Source organism: Garra rufa, chromosome 11, assembly GCF_049309525.1.
Source record: "Garra rufa chromosome 11, GarRuf1.0, whole genome shotgun sequence".
In the NCBI taxonomy this organism is placed as follows: Eukaryota; Metazoa; Chordata; class Actinopteri; order Cypriniformes; family Cyprinidae; genus Garra; species Garra rufa.
Window position 1 is genome coordinate 36,942,796 of NC_133371.1, and position 20,905 is coordinate 36,963,700.

Genomic DNA, 20,905 nt, shown 5'->3' on the forward strand with positions numbered 1-20,905 from the left:
ATACTATTAATTATTATTAATATGCTTTCTGTATAATCTACTGTACTTCTGTTAAAACATGATTAAATGTAAAAACAAAACACACTAGGGCCTGTTTACTTCAAATGTTGGTTGGAAAGTCTCCTGTATAAGCGTGCAGATCTTGGCCAGAATATGCTGCAATGATTACCAGACTGTGAAAAGTCTGTCTACGTGAGACTACCACAAGCACAAAACCCACATCTTCTGCAGCAGACCTGTTTATTAGAACAGCCCCAGCAGCCAACAGCGTGTCCTCCCACCTATTGTGCTCGGAGAGCTTCTTCAGACCGCGCACGGAGCAGACAATTACCATGGGGCCCAGGCATACGTCTGCCGCCCATATCAAGAAGGAAGCATGCGGCTCTCACAGAGAGCTCTCATCCCACACGTTCACATTACAAAGCCACTGTTGGTCTGTAACACATTTCACGGCATCTGGAGCCAATCTCGCCACGCTGACATACGAGCCCCTCTCAGGCACTGACCTGACTGTCATCCATATACTCAGCCTTTGTGTTTTATATCACTCCTAATGCATAGAGGAAAAGATTTAGCGCCGAGGCAAAACGTGCATGGAGATAAGAGACACTTCTCCCTGAAGGAGTGAGTCTGGTACCATAATGAGATGCTGAACTCAAATATGTCAAAACTGAGTTATGCTAGTTTGCAGGAGGTAGGAGACCATGTGTCCTGTTTGTAACCTTAAAAGCATGACTTGCATGGACTCTCATTGAAAACGTAAGCAAGCCTGGACAAGCCAAAGAGTCAACACTGGCTATAGTACTGGCAAGTTTGCCCCTGCTGGTAGATGCTGTAACTACAGCAATCTGCCCAAAAAACATCTTTTGCCGTTGATGACAAATATAGACATGGAAATATATAATAACATTAAGGACAATAAATAATTAATTGACTCCAAATTAGCATATTAGAATCACAGAAATAAATTACATTTTAAAATATATTAAAATGCAAAAAAAAAGAAAAAAAAAAAAAGAAATTGTAATATTTAAATAAAGGCATTAATAAGCTGTTTAGGATGAGATTTCTTCCACAAACCTAAAAAAAATTGAGCAGACTGATCATTTTCTATACATAATTATTGGAATTAAGATTTAAGATTTAATACAATGTATAATATAATATAATATAATATAATATAATATAATATAATATAATATAATATAATATAATATAATATAATATAATATAATACTTTTAGGAAATTCTGCGCCTGCTAAGCAATTGTCATTGAGATTTAATACAATATATTTTTAGTAATAATAATATAATATAATATAATATAATATAATATAATATAATATAATATAATATAATATAATATAATATAAAATAATATAATATAATGTAAATACTTGAGAAAATCTTGCACCTGCTGAGCAACTGTCATTGAGATGTAAACTTAGAAGATAAAATAAAATAAAAATAAAATAAAATAAATAGAAAATATAATATAATATAATATAATATAATATAATATAATATAATATAATATACAAAATAAAATATTATTAGATAAAAATAATCATACAATTATATTGAAAGAAGTCTTTTATCCTTGTAAAATATAATACAATTTAACATTGTATTATTACAATTTAATACCACTTGGATGATAATTTTTTTTCTTTTACATTTTAAAATTATATATAAAAAAATTGAGTAATGGCTGCTGAAAAAGTCAAAATTATAAAATACTTAAGTCATTTTTATGAGATAAAACAGTGAAGTTATGACTTAAAAATCTTGCACCTGCTGAGCAATTGTCATTGAGATGTAAAATAAAATAAAACTAGAAAATATAATTAATATAATATAATATAATATAATATACTAAATACTCTGAGAAAATACTGCGCCTCATGAGCAACTGTCATTGAGATGTAAAATCAAATCAAATAAAATAAAAATTAAATAAGAAAGTAAATAGAAAATAAAATTTAAATATAATATAATGTAATATTATATAATATATATAATATAATATACAAAATATAATCAATTGTAATATTTAAATAAATGCATAATTAAATTGTTAGGATGAGACATGTTCAAAAACATGAAAAAACTGAATTTTTCCAAATATAATATGATTCCAATTACAATATAATATAATAATTTGAGGAAATCCTGCACCTGCTGAGCAACTGTCATTGATATTTAATATATAATATAATATAAATACTTTGAGATAATTCCGCGCCTTCTGAGCAACTGTCACTGAGATGTAAAATTAAATTAATAATAATAATAATAAAATAAATAAAAATATAATATAATATAATAAATACTTTGAGAAAATGCTGCACCTGCTGAGCAACTGACATTGAGATATAATATAATTAATATAATACAATACAATATAATATGAAAAATACTTTAAGAAAATACTGCGCCTGCTGAGCATCTGTCATTACGGTTTAATATAATATAATATAATATATTAGATAATATATTTAATATTATTAGATAATATATTTAATATTATTAGATAGCAATATGTAAAATAATATAAATAATTTGACGAAATCCTGCGCCTGTTGAGCAACTGTCATTAAGATTTAATAATATAATATACTATAAAATATTATATTATAATAATATAATATAATATAATATAATATATTATGTAATATAATATAAATAATTTGTGAGTTCTGAGCAACTGTCATTGAGATTTAATATTATATAGTATAATATGATATGATATGATATATAATATAATATATAACATAATATAATATAATATAATATAATATAATATAATATAATATAATGTAATATAATATAATATAATATAATATAATATAATATAATATAATATAATATAATATAATATAATATAATAATTTGAGGAAATCCTGCACCTGCTGAGCCACTGTCATTGATATTTAATACAATATATAATATAATATAATATAATATAATATAATATAATATAATATAATATAATATAATATAATATAATATAATATAATATAATATAATATAATATAATATATTATAAATACTTTGAGGAAATGCTGCGCCTGCCTAGCAACTGTCATTGAGATGAATGTGAAAGCTTCTGGATATATGCTTTCTCTGGGTACTATAGACCACCTTTGGACAAAATGATTAATGGATTTGACCAAAACATTGGGGAGGTAGCAATGCGAGCTTAAATGGTATTCCTCCTGCCATTAAATGAGCAATTGTTCACATCTTCAGGGGGAGATTAGTGTAAGTATCCATTCAGAATATCTGCTGGGAAACAGAATGTGTGCGCATGTAAAATGAATGCATCTGGGGCCCAAGCAAATCTCCAATACATCTATTCACATCTGTTTGAGTGGGACCCTCCTCTCACATCAGCAGTTTCAAAACTGCATTAGCACACAACCCTGGGTAATACAGACCCAACGATAAATGTACGCGATGATAGAAAGAATAAAAGCAAAGTTCTACGTGCAGTGCGATAATAGCGAACCATTGCTTGGAAAATGGGCCCTCAGCCTGATTCATTCTCACCCTTGGGTGATATTTGCAAGGAAGACAGGCGCTAGAACGGCCAGATCCATCCTCGCTCGCTCGCCTCACTCTGCTTTCAATTTACACGAGGCTGTGAGATAGCGATTGATGTGAAATGGTGGACAAATTGGCCCTCTGAAAGTAGATGCTCTCAGGCTACATTTGTGATTGATTTTGCTCTTACCTTCACAAAAGATCTATTAAGATCTGAAGTTTGATAATTAGCCAGCACCGGATATTGCTCCATTTGAAGGTTGTTTCTGATGGAACTGTGCATCGCTAATAAGAAGAGGCTCATGGGAATGATGAAGCTCAGCACAGAAAAAGATTAGCTATCCTTATCACCTTTGGGACGACACGCTTCTGCATGCAAACAACCTGGAGTTGGCTTTATCTGTGGAAGAGATATAATAAATCACATTTTAAATCATTTATAAAGGTCACAGAGAGAGTTTGAGATTTTTCAAACGTGTGTCTGATACACAATGGTTTTTTAACTAATGGGAACTTATTATACAAGATTACTAATTGTTGTTACTAATTCTTTTAATTTATTGCAGATAATTATCAAGTATACATTCAAGGTGAATGTCACACATCAAATAATGTCAAAATAAATGTCAATGTCAGATAAAAAATAATAAGTCTTTTATCCTTGTGAAATATTATTACAATTTAATATTGTATTATTACAATTTAATACCGCTTGGATGGTCTTTAAAAAGTCATCATTATGAGATTAAAAAGTAATTATGCCTTTCAAATTATGACTTAAATTGTAATAAATAAATAAAAATTATGACATAAAAAGTGGAAATTATGACTTTAAAAATTATAATTACAAGATCAATCAAAATTATGACTTTAAAAGTCTTAATTTTGAGATAAAATAACAAAAAATATCACTTAATTATGAGATAAGTCAAAATTATGACAAAGTTAATATTATGAGTAAAAAGTTGTAAAAAAAAAGATAAATCGAAATTATGACTTTCAAAATCAGAATTATGACTTAGTCAAAATTGACTTTAAAGGTCTTAATTATGAGATAAAAAGTTGAAATTATCACTTTAAAAGTTGTAATTATGAGATAAATTGAAAAGATTACTTACAAAATCAAAAGTATGACTAATAAAGTCAAAATTGACTTTAAGTCTTAATTATGAAATAAAAAGTTGAAATTATCACTTTAAAGTTGTAATTATGAGATAAATTGAAATTATGACTTACAAAATCAAAATTATGACTTACAAAGTCAAAATGGACTTTAAGTCTTAATTATGAAATAAAAAGTTGAAATTATCACTTTAAAGTTGTAATTATGAGATAAATTGAAAAGATTACTTACAAAATCAAAATTATGACTTACAAAGTCAAAATTATGACTTACAAAGTCAAAATTATGACTTACAAAGTCAAAATTATGACTTACAAAGTCAAAATGGACTTTAAGTCTTAATTATGAAATAAAAAGTTGAAATTATCACTTTAAAGTTGTAATTATGACATAAATTAAAATTATGACTTACAAAATCAAAATTATGACTTACAAAGACAAAATTATGCCTTTAAGTTTTAATTATGAGATAAAAAGTTGAAATTATCACTTTAAAGTTGTAATTATGAGATAAATTGAAATTGACTTACAAAATCAAAATTATGACTAATAAAGTCAAAATGGACTTTAAGTTTTAATTATGAGATAAAAAGTTGAAATTATCACTTTAAAGTCGTAATTATGAGATAAATTGAAAATTGATGATTTACAAATTCAAAATCATGCCTTTAAATGTTGAAATTCTGACTTTAAAATTTGTAATTATGAGATAAAAAGTCAAAATTATGGCTTTAAAAGTTGTAATTATGAGGTAAATCAGAATTATGATTAAAATATGCCTTTAAATGTTGAAATTATGACTTTAAAAATTTTAATTATGAGATAAAAAGTTATAATTATGACTTTAAAAGTTGTAATTAAGAGATAAAAATGAGAAATTATGCATTTAAATGTTGAAATTCTTACTTTAAATGTTGTAATTATGAGATAAAAAGTCAAAATTATGGCTTTAAAAATAATCATGAGTTAAGTCAGAATTATGACTTAAAAATGTGAAATTATGACTTTAAAAGTAATAATTATGAGATAAAGAGTAGAAATTATGACTTTAAATGTTGAAATTATTACTTTCAAAATTGTAATTTTGATATAAAAAGTCAAAATTATGACTTACAGAGTTGAAATTATGAGGTAAGTCAGAATTATGACTTAAAAAATCAAAATTATGACTTTAAAAGTAATAATTATGAGATAAAGAGTAGAAATTATGCCTTTAAATGTTGAAATTATGACTTTAAAATTTTTAATTATGAGATAAAAAGTCAAAACTATGACTTACTGAGTTGAAATTATGAGGTAAATCAGAATTATGATTTAAACATTCGAAATTATGCCTTTAAATGTTGAAATTATGACTTTAAAAATTTTAATTATGAGATAAAAAGTCAAAACTATGACTTACTGAGTTGAAATTATGAGGTAAATCAGAATTATGATTTAAACATTCGAAATTATGACTTTAAAAGTCATAATTATGACTAATTTCAGTCAGAGTTATGACTTAAAGTCGAAATTATGACATACTAAATTTAAATGATGAGATTAAAATGTCAAAATTATGAATTTCAAAGTTGAATTATATGGAAGCCCATTTCCTCCACATATAAGAAAAAAAATCATGCGTTAAAAAGTTGAAATTATTTAACAATATTACTGTTTCTACTGTATTTTTCAAATAAATGCAGCCTTATTGAGGATGAGAGACTTATTTTAAAAACAGCTGAATCACATTGAAAACACATTATAAAAACAATACAAAACTGTTTTCTCAAAAAAACAAACTCCTATGAAAACAGGAAAAGCCACACACCCAGCACACAATCATATAATTTCAAAACATACACTCCACAGCTGATAAGAGCTCTTAAAAACAAAAACCCCAGAGATATGAAGCTGTTTTCTGATTCAGAGCAATCCACCATTATGCTGCCAAAATATTCCTGTCACCCCATTTCAGCTAAGCACCTGTCCTCTCACAGGATGAATTGAGAATATACGATCATTATTAATAAGCCAAGGGAGTCTTGATTTTCTCCCAGAAGGACTGTGCAAACCCAAAGCTCAGGTAGTAAGTGTTTATGAAGCATGCTCAGAGACATGGAAACTAGAATTTCTCAGAGGTCTAAACTTTGGCAAAAGGGATTAAAAGAGCAGAAAACCTGCTAAATCACAACACGTTTGGGAGTCCGTAGACACGGAGCAGGCTCTGCACTCTAGCCCAGAGAACTGTCAGGGGACATTAGATTTAATTAACTCCAGCCCACTGCCATCACCAATCAATACATCTGAGGTTCTTCTAAAGATACGTGCAAAATTAGATCTGCTGCAGTGCCAAAAACATGCTCAGAATCCTGTATTGTGCAATATTATGTTTGAACTGTAAGACAAGTTGAGGATGCAAATAAATTAACCAATACGTGAAGTCATAATAATGTTTAATTAGTAAAATTACATTTTTTCGTAATTGCTCAATGGAAAAATATAGCAAGATTTGGCTGAAAATGCACAATTCTATTTCACCTTAGAAACTTAATACATTTTTTTTAACCTTATTAAATTAAACCTCATAAAACAGGTTTTATTACTGCATATTTCTTAAATAAAATATAAAAAGCTTGAAGATTATTGCAACATTTTATTTCACACTTTTTCCTTACAATTCGGTTTATAATCTCACAATTCAGACTTTTTTCTTGCAGTTATGAGAGAAAAAAGCCAGAATTGCAAGTTAAAATGTTAGAACTGTGAGATATAAATGCACAATTACAAGATTTTTTTTTTTCCATGATGGGGGAAAAATTGAATTCTGAAATGTAAACTCAGAATTAGGAAAAAAGAATTTATGTAACACAATTACACTTACTTTTTTCTCAGAATTGAAAAAGAAGGAGATACTTTTTACTTTTTAGGAGTTACTTTTTAATTTTTATCCTGTGTTGGAAACAGGTTTCCATAATAAAATAGAAAAGAAAGAAAGAAATAAGTATCAAATGTGATGTAATATTTGTGAATAAATAAATTAATATACTTTTAAAGTTGTAATCATGACTTTAGAAGTTGTAATTATTAGAGAAAAAGTCAAAAATATTACTTTAAAAGTCAAAATTATGATTTACATTCATAATTATAACAAAAAAGTCAAAATTATGACTTTAAAAGTTGTAATTATGAATTATGAAGTTGAAATTATGAGATAAAAAGTCAGAATTACGACAGTTTTATTTAGGGGATAAAAAGTAAATTATGACTTTAAAAGTTGTATTTGCGAGATTAAAAAAATTTAAAAATGACTTTATAAAGTTTTAATTATGAGATAAAAAGTCATAATTATGACTTTAAAACTTGTAATAATGAGATAAAAAGTTGGAATTTTGACTTGAAAAGTTTTAATTATGACAAAAAAAGTGAAAATTTTGACCTACAAAGTCGAAATTATGAATTATGAAGTCAAAATTATGAGATAAAAAGTCAATGATGACAGTTTTAATTATTAGGGGATAAAAAACATTATGACTAAAAGTTGTATTTACGAGATAAAAAGTTGTAATTATGACAAAAAAAGTCAACATTATGTCAAAATTTTGACAAAGTTTTAATTAGGGATGAAAAAAATTAATTACGACTTAAGTTGTATTTACGAGATAAAAAAAGTTGGAATTATGATTAAAAAAAAGTCATAATTATGATAAAAAAGTCAAAATGATGACTTTAAAAGTTGTAATAATGAGGTAAAAAGTTGGAATTTTGACTTGAAAAGTTTTAATTATGACAAAAAAGTCAAAATTTTGACCTACAAAGTTGAAATTATGAATTATGAAGTCAAAATTATGAGATAAAAAGTCAATGATGACAGTTTTAGTTATTAGGGGATAAAAAAAATTATGACTAAAAGTTGTATTTACGAGATAAAAAGTTGTAATTATGACAAAAAAGTCAACATTATGTCAAAATTTTGACAAAGTTTTAATTAGGGGATGAAAAAAATTAAATTATGACTTAAGTTGTATTTACGAGATAAAAAAAGTTGTAATTATGATTTTAAAAAATCATAATTATGATAAAAAGTCAAAATTATGACTTTAAAAGTTGTAATAATGAGATAAAAAGTCAAAATTTTGACTTTAAGAGTTTTATTTATGAAATAAAAAGTCAAAATTTTGACTAAATGTTGTAATTATGAGATAAAAAGTCAAAATTATGACAGTTTTAAAGTACAATTGTGAGATTAAAAAAATCTAAAATAAAATGTTTCATCCTTGGTGGTAACGGGCTTCCATATAAAATAAAAGATAAATAAATAAATGACAAATGTGATGTAATGTTTGTAAATAAATATGTTTTTTAAAATAAAATAAAAACTAAATAATTACAAATAATAAATTCTAAAAAAAAAAACAGGTAAAAGCAAAATTATTAGTAGTAATATTGCAAGTAATTTGTTAAGTTGTTTTAAAGACTCAAATAAACATTTAAAATAATTTCTAAACGTCACAAAACTAAAAGCAATGCGTTTGGGATTGCCTTCTCAGTGAACTGCGTGATTTTAGCACGTGTTAATCTTTTCTTTCATGTCACTGATTTTTGTCTTGATGGTTATAGACTCAATTCAGACAGAACAGAGATCCTCCACCATTAAAAGAATAAAATAACAGGCATTATGTGGCTTTGACATAGTCTGTAATCTTGCTATGGTTATTGTAGCGAAATACAGCTCTAAAAAGAAAAACAGGCAATTTTGTTAGACTGCGTCAGCAGTGCTAAGAATACCTTTCTAGTGTGAATCATAAATGACCTCAAAGTAAAGATGTAAACATGTTTTTGCACAACTCCCTTCTCATTTTTACTTTAATAATAAAGGTGTCCCAATTTATAATTCATGGCAAACGGATATCCACAACGACCCCGTTTTTCACCCAAAGTGTTTTAAAAGGCCAAAGGAAAAGTACAATTCAAGAAGAATAATCTCAAGTAAAACCCTGTGAATTATCGTCACTACTACTTTCATAATTTACGAAGGGCCAGAGGGTTTGGTTAGACGAGCTCAGCTCTTAACTACAATCACTACAGATGATAAATGATCTCTTGCGAAGAGAATTTCAAAGCTTTTTTACTTAGGAGCTTTAAATTTAGACACTTTACGTATCAGAGTTATAGATTATTTGAGATATTTCACTTCAGTCATGTCTAAGTGACTTTGACAACAATGTGATATCATCAAGACAACCGTTTTACTACTTATCACTAAATTATTGTGCATTGTTGTAATTGTAACCGATTACATAAGTCAAATGTGTCATCTCTGGCATTGATGTATTACACATCTGCAGAAAATCAGATGTAACAGTGAAGCACATATCTGTTTCATTCTTTTCAGCTCTGTCATAGCCATGTCTAACCTCTACTGTAACACTGTGGTTTCCCTGCCATATGTTTTGAGTAATTCTGTGGTCGTATCATTTTAACACTATGGCAACCTTCTTGTATCACCGTAATAAAACAACAGAAGACTCTTGTTACGTCAATAGGTAGTTAGTGTTAAATTTCTCATACTGTACCTCTAGGGTGACAACGAGTCAATGGCAGCTCTGTTGTGGTAATAGTGGAAAAAATCTTTAGGACTTTCAATTTTGCAGGGCATCAATACTTTAACTCTGTTCTTTAACTCACTGATATATGTCTTAGCTTTCTACAACAGCTGGAGATTTTTTCATGACTCTTTTTTGCAGGTTACATTGTTACACAAGGTGGTGACTAGTGACTGTGTTTAGGAGCGAGTGAGTCGAGGCATTCATTCAAAGTTAATTACTGTTTTTTGGAGTGAATTAATATAACACTTACTCAAACGATTCGTTAGAAACACTGATGAGTGATTCTCTTTATGAGCTAGTTACTAAATCATTCACTTAAATGATTTATTCTTGTTCAGTGGCACACTACGTTATTTTGTATGCAGCTTTTGGAATTAATTTTTGTTGGCAGATCAAATTTAAACAAAATAACTCACAATATTGTGACTAAAATGCGCACTCTAAAAATGCTGGGTTAAAAACAACCATTGCTGGTTTATTTGGCAACCCAGCATTGGGGAATATTGGACAGGACACATGCTGGGTTATTTTGTACGGTGCCCACCAGGGGACACCTTCGGTTCACTTATGTTTGTCGTGGCCACGACATATAAACTCGTGGGAACATGATATTATGTTGTGGCCACGAGATATTTATTCGTGGGAACGTCATATTAACTCGTGGGAACGTGATATTATGTCGTGGCCACGACAAACATAAGTGATCCGAAGGTGTCCCCTGGCGGGCACCGTAATTTTGACTTAGCTGGTTGGGTTAAATGTTTTAGACAAAAATATTAGACAGGTTTAATTAATTTGGGTGAATGCAGCATAGTTTACAAAATGACATACATTTAACTTAATTTAAAGTAAGTTAAGTATTTAGAATGAAGTATTTTCGAAAAGAAAATGCATTGTGTAAAGTATCAGTTACAGCACAGCAAAGACTATAAATGAAATAAAATGTATTTAAACCTTTATTTTGCAGAAGAAGAGCACCAACTAGGCCGCACTGAGAACCGCTCTCTCCTGTAGAGGACGCAAAGAGCCTGCGCTCTGACTGTAACTCAACAGCTGGGTCAGCATTGCCAGGTTTTCATAACAAATCCCACCCAATTGCTACTCAAAACTAGCTCATTTCTAGCCTACTCGCATCTTGAAGGGGGTCCCCCGGTAAAAATCATGTTCTAGAGGGTAAAATACACTATTTTAATGGAGTTTCCCTGGTAAAATTCACATTCTGGGCTAAATATCACGTTATTGGGGTTCCTTCAACCTTCGGACATAAAAAACAACTCACAGCAACAGTTTTAAACTAGCCAAATTCTATGGGAAAATGGCAAACTTGGCAACAAAGAGCGCACACTCTCACTGTAAATTAACAGCTGAGTCAGGGTTGCCAGGTTTCCACAACAAAACCCACCCAATTGCTACTCAAAACAATCCCAAATCACCTAGTATAAATCATGTTTTGGGGTTAAAATACTTTTTTTTTTTTGACAAGGTTTCCCTGGTAAAATTTGCATTCCGGAGGCTAAATAGCACATTATTAGGGTCGCTTCAACCGTTTACAGTTATGCATGGCAAAAGGCGTTTCCATAAAACGACCACTGTTGATGCATTTTGCTGATGCATTTAGCTGACTGACATCCCATTCTTGTATGTTGCATTGCATAAAATAATATCATTTACAGGATGCAAAGAGCCCACGCTCTTACTATCACTTAACAGCTGGGTCAGGGTTGCCAGGTTTTCACAACAAAACCCACCCAATTGCTACTCACTTCAACAGTTTACGTTATGCAAGGCAAAAGGCGTTTCCATGAAAACAATATAATTTACAGTACAGTAAATACAGATTAAATAAAACGTACATAAATCTTTATTTCGCTGAAGAAGTGCAACAATGGGTCAGCGTTGCCATGTTTTCACAACAAATCCCACCCAATTGCTTCTCATAACTGTATTTCAGTTTTTTGAAAGGGTTTTCTTGGTAAAATTTGCATTCGAGTGGCTAAATACCACGTCATTGGGGTCGCTTTAACATAAAAAACAACCCATAGCAACAGTGTTAAAGTAGCCCAATTCCACAGGAAAACTGCAAACTTGGCAACACTGAGCTGGGTTGAAGTAACCCCATGCCTAACACAACTACATCGCATTTCACTCGTAGAAAGTTGCAAAAAGGGCAAAAAGCCTGCGCTCTGACTGTAACTCAACAGCTCGGTCAGGATTGCCAGGGTTTACACAGCAAAACCCACCCAATTGCTACTCAAAACTAACCTAATCGTGCCCGTGCATGTGCCCGTGCCCGTGCCTGTGCCCATGCCCGCTTCAACCTGTGGACATAAAAAATGTTCACAAACTTGGCAACACTGAACTGGGTTGTTTCTTCAGAGGGAGGGGGAAGGGTATTTAATTTCAGCTGTCAGTGAGATTGACCCAGCCACTAACCCAATGGCTGGGTAACACAAAAACTACCAAGCACTGAAAAAAATAACCCAGCATATGTCCCTGTTGTATACTATCAATATATTGCTAAATTAAAGGAATAGCTCACCCAAAAATTAACAATCGCTAAAAATGTTCTCACGCTCAGGCCATCCAAACTGTATATGCATTTGTTTCTTCATTGGAACAGTTTTGGAGAAATTTAGCATTACATCCCTTGCTCACCAACGTATCCTCTGCAGGGAATGAGATAAAAATATCACAATAATCCACAACCTCTTGTGAAATGAAAGCTGCATGTTTGTAAGAAACAAATCCATCAAGAGATTTTTATCTTCAAACGGTTTCATTGTTGGGTGAACTATTACTTAAAAAATAAACTGATGAGATTTTAACCTTGATTGATGCACAAACACTGAATCATTAAGTTTATGGGAAATGTCAAAAACGTTTTGGGGTCACTGTGTAATATGTAGACTGGGTTCTGCAGGATCTGTCAAAAGACTCCGACTGCGTTTTCAATCATGAAAGACTCCATAAGGATAGCATTACATGACTTCAAATAAGTGGCATGGCGTCCCTGCCATAATCAGCTAAAGCTAACTTAACTCCACTTAAACCACAAACAATGCAGTCTGTCTTTTCTAAAACCTCACCAAATTTGCAACCCCAAAGCTTCATTGGCTCATCTTTCACCATGTCAAAATATGCAAATGAACACAAAAGCCTTACCGTGCAGATGGCGAATTATGAACTTCCATGATGTCTGCTCAGATTTCCCTCACTGGAGCTTGCTTGCGTGTCTGTCATCAAGACAATCTAACTAGTATGAAAGCTGTGTTGACTAGAGGGATAGAAATATGGAAACAGACATTTCAGTTCTATGTAACATAAGTTCACTTTTTAAAAGGTCATATGGGCATTAAAGAACATTTGCAGACTAGTACCGCTGAGAATCAAGCTGTTTTTCTATGCTATGTTGTAATGACCATTTAATAGTTTCTAAACTTCAACCACTAACCACCGATGGTTTGTTCCACTTATATTTTATATATGTAAACATCAGTGGCGATTTCTTTAAGACTGCAAGGGAAGCTCAGCTTCCCCTATAATGTCACAAAATTAATGGTCAAATTACGTACTATTGTATTAACATTTTATTGACTAAAAATGCGTTAGAAAACGTTCATCTCAAAGACGAATTCGTTCAGAATCAGTTAGATATAGCAGGTCGGCTGACTTGATTTTCTTCTCATACATTCCCGTAGCGTCACAGTGCATTTCCCCATTGAAGCCCAGCGTCCATTGACTTCAATGGGGCTGCTTTGAACGGTTTTTTTCAGTGCTTTGAAACTAGACGGTCATTGGATAAACGCTGCGATTATGTCCCGCCCACGGACGCTCAGCGTCTCTGGGGGTGAATGAGGAGTGGGCTGGCCTGGACGCTGAGCTTCTGCGTGATGATTGGAGGGTCTGTCGAAAGATTGCATGTCCTTTTGACTGACAGCGATTTTGTCCTATAAGGAATCGCTGAAGCTATTCGTTCGCGCTCTCTGCGGCCGCTCAGTCCCATCGTGGATTTCTCAAGTTCAGTCGAAATAAAAACTGCTGCAACCTATTTCTTTATATTTGCTTGGCGAAATTGCTTGATTTTCATCATACATTTCACACAATTATACACCACATTCCTTGTTTCACTTTTACAGAGTTTAATATTTTTTTTTAGATCATTCATTCATATGAAACTGCACACGAAAAGTCACTGGAAAAGACGCCTAGTTGGTACGACAGGGTCACAGACCATTTTCTTGAAAAGGAACATAGGGCAGAATTTACTTTTAAATAAATAGACAATTTTATGATGTAGACCGAAAATGAGCTTCCCCTATTTGACAGACCAGTAGCCGCCACTGGTAAACATATATACATTGCCTACACAAGAGTAACACAGACTCACTAGAACTAGAGAACTTGGTCACTGAGAAATTGAATCCATCATGATTTCCACTTTAATGAATGTGACTGAGATAAGAGACCAGCAAAGAGAAAATTACCCAAACAATGCTTTATCTTCTTTGTCAGGCAGACTTTACACAGAAACCCAACAAACGGCAACAAATACGCAATGTATAAATTTGATCCATTGAAAACAGCTCCAGAGTAAGCTCTCTGTTAGATGTTAGGTTTGTGGGATGTGTGAAGCTTTAGGGTTTTTTCAACCAGCATCACTGAAATAAATTGACTGACATGCCACATGTATTCAAGTGTTCATATGCGAATACTTTATTCAACCTGGTGTTCTAAGGTGAAAGGCAGACACTTGTAATTATAGGAGAAATTAAAGACACATCAGGTTGTGTGTCTGTGGCTTAAATATGTGAAACCGCACATCTGTGCTGCATATGTTTAGGAAAAGGGGAGGCTCTGTCACATAGGACATGTACTGGTCATATAGAAATGCTGAATGTTTGTGTACAATTGCAATGAAATGTATTTGGACAAATAACATTTGGATTTTATGAATGTCACTGCATTAGAAAAAAGTGACAAAGTCATTTATAATGTTACAAAAGATTTATATTTTAAATAAATACTGTTTATTTAAACTTTCTATTCATCAAGAAATCCTAAAAAAAAGTTTTATGCAGCAAAACGTTTTTTAATCATCAAATCAGCATATTAGAATGATTTCTGAAGACACTAATGACTGGAGTAATGATGCTGAAAATTAAGCTTTGCCATCACAAGAATAAATGACATTTTAAAATATATTAATATACAAAACAGTTATTCCAAATTGTAATAATATTTCACAATATTACTGTTTTTACTGTTTTTTTGTTTTTTGTTTTTTGTTTTTTGATGAAATAGATGCCATGTTGAGCATAAAAGACTTTTTTTCAAAAACATAAAAATTATTACTGACCACAAACTTTTGAATGCCACTGCACATTTTTTTAAATCCTAAAACATTTCTGTGTATATTTCAAATGTTAATACATTTCAGTATTAGAATAAAATCAGTGTTCAGTATCAAATCAGTATTAGAATGATTTCTGAAGGATCATGTGACACTGAGGTCTGGAGTAATGATGCTGAAAATGTAGATTTTCCATCACAGGAATAAATGAATCATTATAGAAAACAGTTATCCTAAATTTTAATCATATTTAACAATATTACCATTTTTACTGTTTTTTTATGAAATAGATGCCTTGGTGAACATAAACTTTTTTCAAAAACATAATCTATATTAATAACAATAATTATTGTTAATATTGTATTATTATATTTTAATTTATTTTTTGTCTTTACAAGAATAAATGACATTTTAAAATATATCTATATAGAAAACTGTTATTATAAATTGTAATAATATTTCACAATATTACAATTTTTAGTTTAGTTTTTTTTTGGATAAAATACATGTACAGTCATAGCCAAAAGTTTTGAGAATTACATAAATATTGGAAATTGGAAAAGTTGCTGCTTAAGTTTTTGTAATAGCAATTTGCATATATTCCAGAATGCTATGAAGAGTGGTCAGATGAATTGCATAGTCCTTCTTTGCCATGAAAATTAACTTAATCCCGAAAAAAACTTTCCACTGCATTTCATTGCTGTCATTAAAGGACCTGCTGAGATCATTTCAGTAATCGTCTTGTTAACTCAGGTGAGAATGTTGACGAGCACAAGGCTGGAGATCATTATGTCAGGCTGATTGGGTTAGAATGGCAGACTTGACATGTTAAAAGGAGGGTGATGCTTGAAATCATTATTCTTCCATTGTTAACCATGGTGACCTGCAAAGAAACGCGTGCAGCCATCATTGCGTTGCATAACAATGGCTTCACAGGCAAGGATATTGTGGCTACTAAGATTGCACCTAAATCAACAATTTATAGGATCATCAAGAACTTCAAGGAAAGAGGTTCAATTCTTGTTAAGAAGGCTTCAGGGCATCCAAGAAAGTCCAGGAAGCGCCAGGATCATCTCCTAAAGAGGATTCAGCTGCGGGATCGGAGTGCCACCAGTGCAGAGCTTGCTCAGGAATGGCAGCAGGCAGGTGTGAGCGCATCTGAACGCACAGTGAGGCCAAGACTTTTGGAAGATGGCCTGGTGTCAAGAAGGACAGCAAAGAAGCCACTTCTCTCCCAAAAAAAAACATCAGGGACAGATTGATCTTCTGCAAAAAGTATGGCGAATAGACTGCTGAGGACTGGGGCAAAGTCATATTCTCAGATGAAGCCTCTTTCCGATTGTTTGGGGCATCTGGAAAAAGGCTTGTCCGGAGAAGAAAAGGTGAGCGCTACCATCAGTCCTGTGTCATGCCAACAGTAAAGCATCCTGAGACCATTCATGTGTGGGGATGCTTCTCATCCAAGGGAGTGGGCTCACTCACAATTTTGCCCAAAAAGACAGCTATGAATAAAGAAAGGTACCAAAACACCCTCCAACAGCAACTTCTTCCAACAATCCAACAACAGTTCGGTGAAAAACAATGCATTTTCCAGCACGATGGAGGACCGTGCCATAAGGCAAAAGTGATAACTAAGTGGCTCGGGGACCAAAACGTTGAAATTTTGGGTCCATGGCCTGGAAACTCCCCAGATCTTAATCCCATTGAGAACTTGTGATCAATCCTCAAGAAGCGGGTGGACAAACAAAAACCCACTAATTCTGACAAACTCCAAGAAGTGATTATGAAAGAATGGGTTGCTATCAGTCAGGATTTGGCCCAGAAGTTGATTGAGAGCATGCCTAGTCGAATTGCAGAGGTCCTGAAAAAGAAGGGCCAACACTGCAAATACTGACTCTTTGCATAAATGTCATGTAATTGTCGATAAAAGCCTTTGAAACGTATGAAGTGCTTGTAATTATATTTCAGTACATCACAGAAACAACTGAAACAAAGATCTAAAAGCAGTTTAGCAGCAAACTTTGTGAAAACTAATATTTTTGTCATTCTCAAAACTTTTGGCCACAACTGTAGATGCCTTGGTGAGCATAAGAAACTTTTTTCAAAAACATAACAAAATCCATAATAATAATACTAATACTACTTCTACTACTACTACTACTACTACTAATAATAATACTTGTTATTATTATTTAATTATTTTTTTATTTTTTTATTTTTATTTTTTGTCCACAACCAAGTTTTCCACTTGATTTCCCCAGAGAGGAATAACATTTATACATTTTAATGTGTGGCCTAAATACTTTTTGGGTTCACTGTATGGTTTTATAAATTGCTCAAAGCTTCAAAAGTATGAAAATATAAAACACTTTTTATAAAATAGCTAAAATTGTGGTCTAGAAAAAAAAAAAACAATAAAAAAGCAGCTCAAGTGTCAGTGGAACTTCAAGGTTGTAAAAAAAAAATATATATATATATATATATATATATATATATATATAAATTCTTGAGCAGCAAATTAGCATATTAGAATGATAAAATGATGAGATTTCACAATATTACAGTTTTTACTGTATTTTTGGTGAGCAAGTAACTTTTTTCAAAAACATAAAAAATTTTATAATAATAATAATTATTATTACTATAATTATTATTATATATTTTTTATTTTTATTTTTTTTTATTGTCCACAACAGTGGACTTCTCAAGATTTCTCAAGAGTGGAAAGACATATCATAGTAGACATTTTGAAGCGCTGCTTCAATAGTGCTCAATAGTGGAATGACATTTATACATTTTAAAGTGTGGTCTAAATCTCCAAATGCTTTGAGTCAACTGTATGGTTTCATAAATTGCTCAAAGCTTCAGAAGTATGAAAATATAAAGCACTTTTAAAATGGCTAAGATTGTGGTCTAGATAAAAACAATAAAAAAGCAGCTCAAGTGTCAGAGGAACCTCAAGGTTGTAAAATTGGACCTGCACTAAAATTGCACAAAACCAACTACGGCTAGAATTGCACTAAAATAATATGGGTGATGAAAAAGAAAAGAATCTGACTTAAACATGGGCAAAACATTAAACATACTGTTGCATTCTGTCATTAAAAAATAGTGCCCTTAAAATTAAAGGCACAGTTCACCCAAAAATGAATGCCAGGTTAATGACAGAATTTTCATTTTTAAGTGAACCATCCCTTAAAACTTTTGTCATTATTTACTTGCCTCAAGTCTTTCCAAACTTTGTCAAGAAGATGCCCTTTCTGGTCACTCTAGGCTTTTCTTATATGGAAGAAAGAAAGTCACAACATGGGCAAAACATTAAACATACAGTTGCCTTCTGTCATTAAAAAATAGTTTTCTCAAAATTAAAGGGACAGTTCACCCAAAGATGAATGCACATATATGGTGGTACTCTCGATAATAGTGGAGGACTGTTCTGGGAGAGAAGAAATCATTAAATAAAGTTGCTATTTTTGTTTTCTTTGTGCACAAAAAGTATTCTATAGCTTCATAAAATTAAGGTTGAACTACTGATGTCACAAAGACTATTTTAACAATGTCTTACTGCCTTTCTGGGACTTGAATGTGTCAGTTGCATTGTTGACTATTTCATCAAAAAATGTGTTTGTGGTTTGAAGATGAACAATGGACTTACGGGTTTGGAATGATATGAGGGTGACCAATTAATGACAGAATTTTAATTTTTAAGTGAACCATCTCTTTAAACTTTTGTCATTACTTACTAATCTCAAGTTTTTCCAAACTTTGTCAAGACGATGCCTTTTCTGGTCATTCTAGGCTTTTCTTATATGAACAATAGCATTGTGCATGCTGCAAAATTCATCATTTTGTGTTCCATGGAATAAAGAAAGTCACAACATGGGCAAAACATTAAACATACTGTTGCCTTCTGTCATTAAAAAAAAAAGTTCCCTCAAAATTAAAGGGACAGTTCACCCAAAAATGAATGCACATATATGGTGGTACTCTCAAAAAGGCAGAGGATTGTTCTGGGAGAGAAGAAATCATTAAATAAATTAGCTATTTTTGTTTTCTTTGTGCACAAAAAGTATTCTATAGCTTCGTAAAATTAAGGTTGAACCACTGATGTCACAAAGACTATTTTAACAATTTCTTACTGCCTTTCTGGGACTTGAATGTGTCAGTTGCATTGTTGACTATTTCATCAAAAAATTAGATAAACGAAGGTCTTACAGGTTTGGAACGATATGAGGGTGACCAATTAATGACAGAATTTTCTTTTTAAGTGAACCATCCCTTTAAACTTCAGTCATTATTTACTAACCCCAAGTCCTTCCAAACTTTGTCAAGAAGATGCCCTTTCTGGTCACTCTAGGCTTTTTTTATATGAAAAATAGCATTGTGCATGCTGCAAAATTCATCATTTTATGTTCCATGGAAGAAAGAAAGTCACACAGGTTTGGAAGGACATGAGAGTGAGGAAATGATGACAGCATTTTCATTTTCTTCTCAATCAAAAAGGATACATGATGATATATGATGACTACGCCAAACTGTTTCCTAAATCATCCGATACAAATGCATAGATTTGTCTCTTTTTCCAGTTACACCACTTCCCAGCATGCACTCTTGACAGTCTATAAATGAGCGTGTGGAAAAGCACGTCAGTAGTAAATAAATCAGAGGACAGATCATAGAGTATTTACATTGCGGCCCGAGCGTGTGTGTCAAACGGACATGGCTTGATGTTGACTGATTCAAATCTGTGACTCCGGTGTACACGAGTGTTTATGTGACTCAGTGTCCGTTTCTACGCATTCATCCACTCTGGCATTGCCTGCCTGTCTATATGAAGCAAACATGCCTGGGAAGTGGAAGGAGCAGCTGAGAAATCTCTGCCACAGGATTAAAGCCTGTGAAGGAAACACGGTGGTTTTCCAAATGTTCCATGCTGATGTAAAATGGATCGATCCTTCATGTTAATCCCAGTATTTACCCAACACACTCCAGTAACTATAAACACTGGCCGGCACACACAGCGAAACGGATATGTGTGATCAATCAGTGCACAACTGTGGGGAAAAAACAGGTTCGTTGATAGGTAAGGCAAAAAACGGCGATTCTAAAGAGCTTCATATGGTAGTGGACTTGAATGAGGCTTGTCTTGCCAAATCAGTATTATCACCTGATCCATCTCGTTCTCAAATGCTGTGATGGTTTCTTGGTAATGCCTGACAGATTTGCATTACAGAATTTTAAGTAGGAATATATCTTACATGGAGAAATATACCAAATGTTTATTTAATAAATCAAGAA

The 20,905-nt window shown here is 31.8% G+C and overlaps 1 protein-coding gene across 1 annotated transcript in view; it reads left to right on the top strand.

The window, feature by feature from the left end:
* LOC141345341 (gigaxonin-like) overlaps nt 1–20,905 on the top strand; it is a 41,626-nt gene that overhangs the window by 14,981 nt on the left and 5,740 nt on the right. Inside the window, exon 10 of the mRNA XM_073850202.1 lies at nt 248–512. Coding sequence (XP_073706303.1) covers nt 248–512 — 265 coding nt within the window. The remainder of the gene's footprint in view (nt 1–247; nt 513–20,905) is intronic.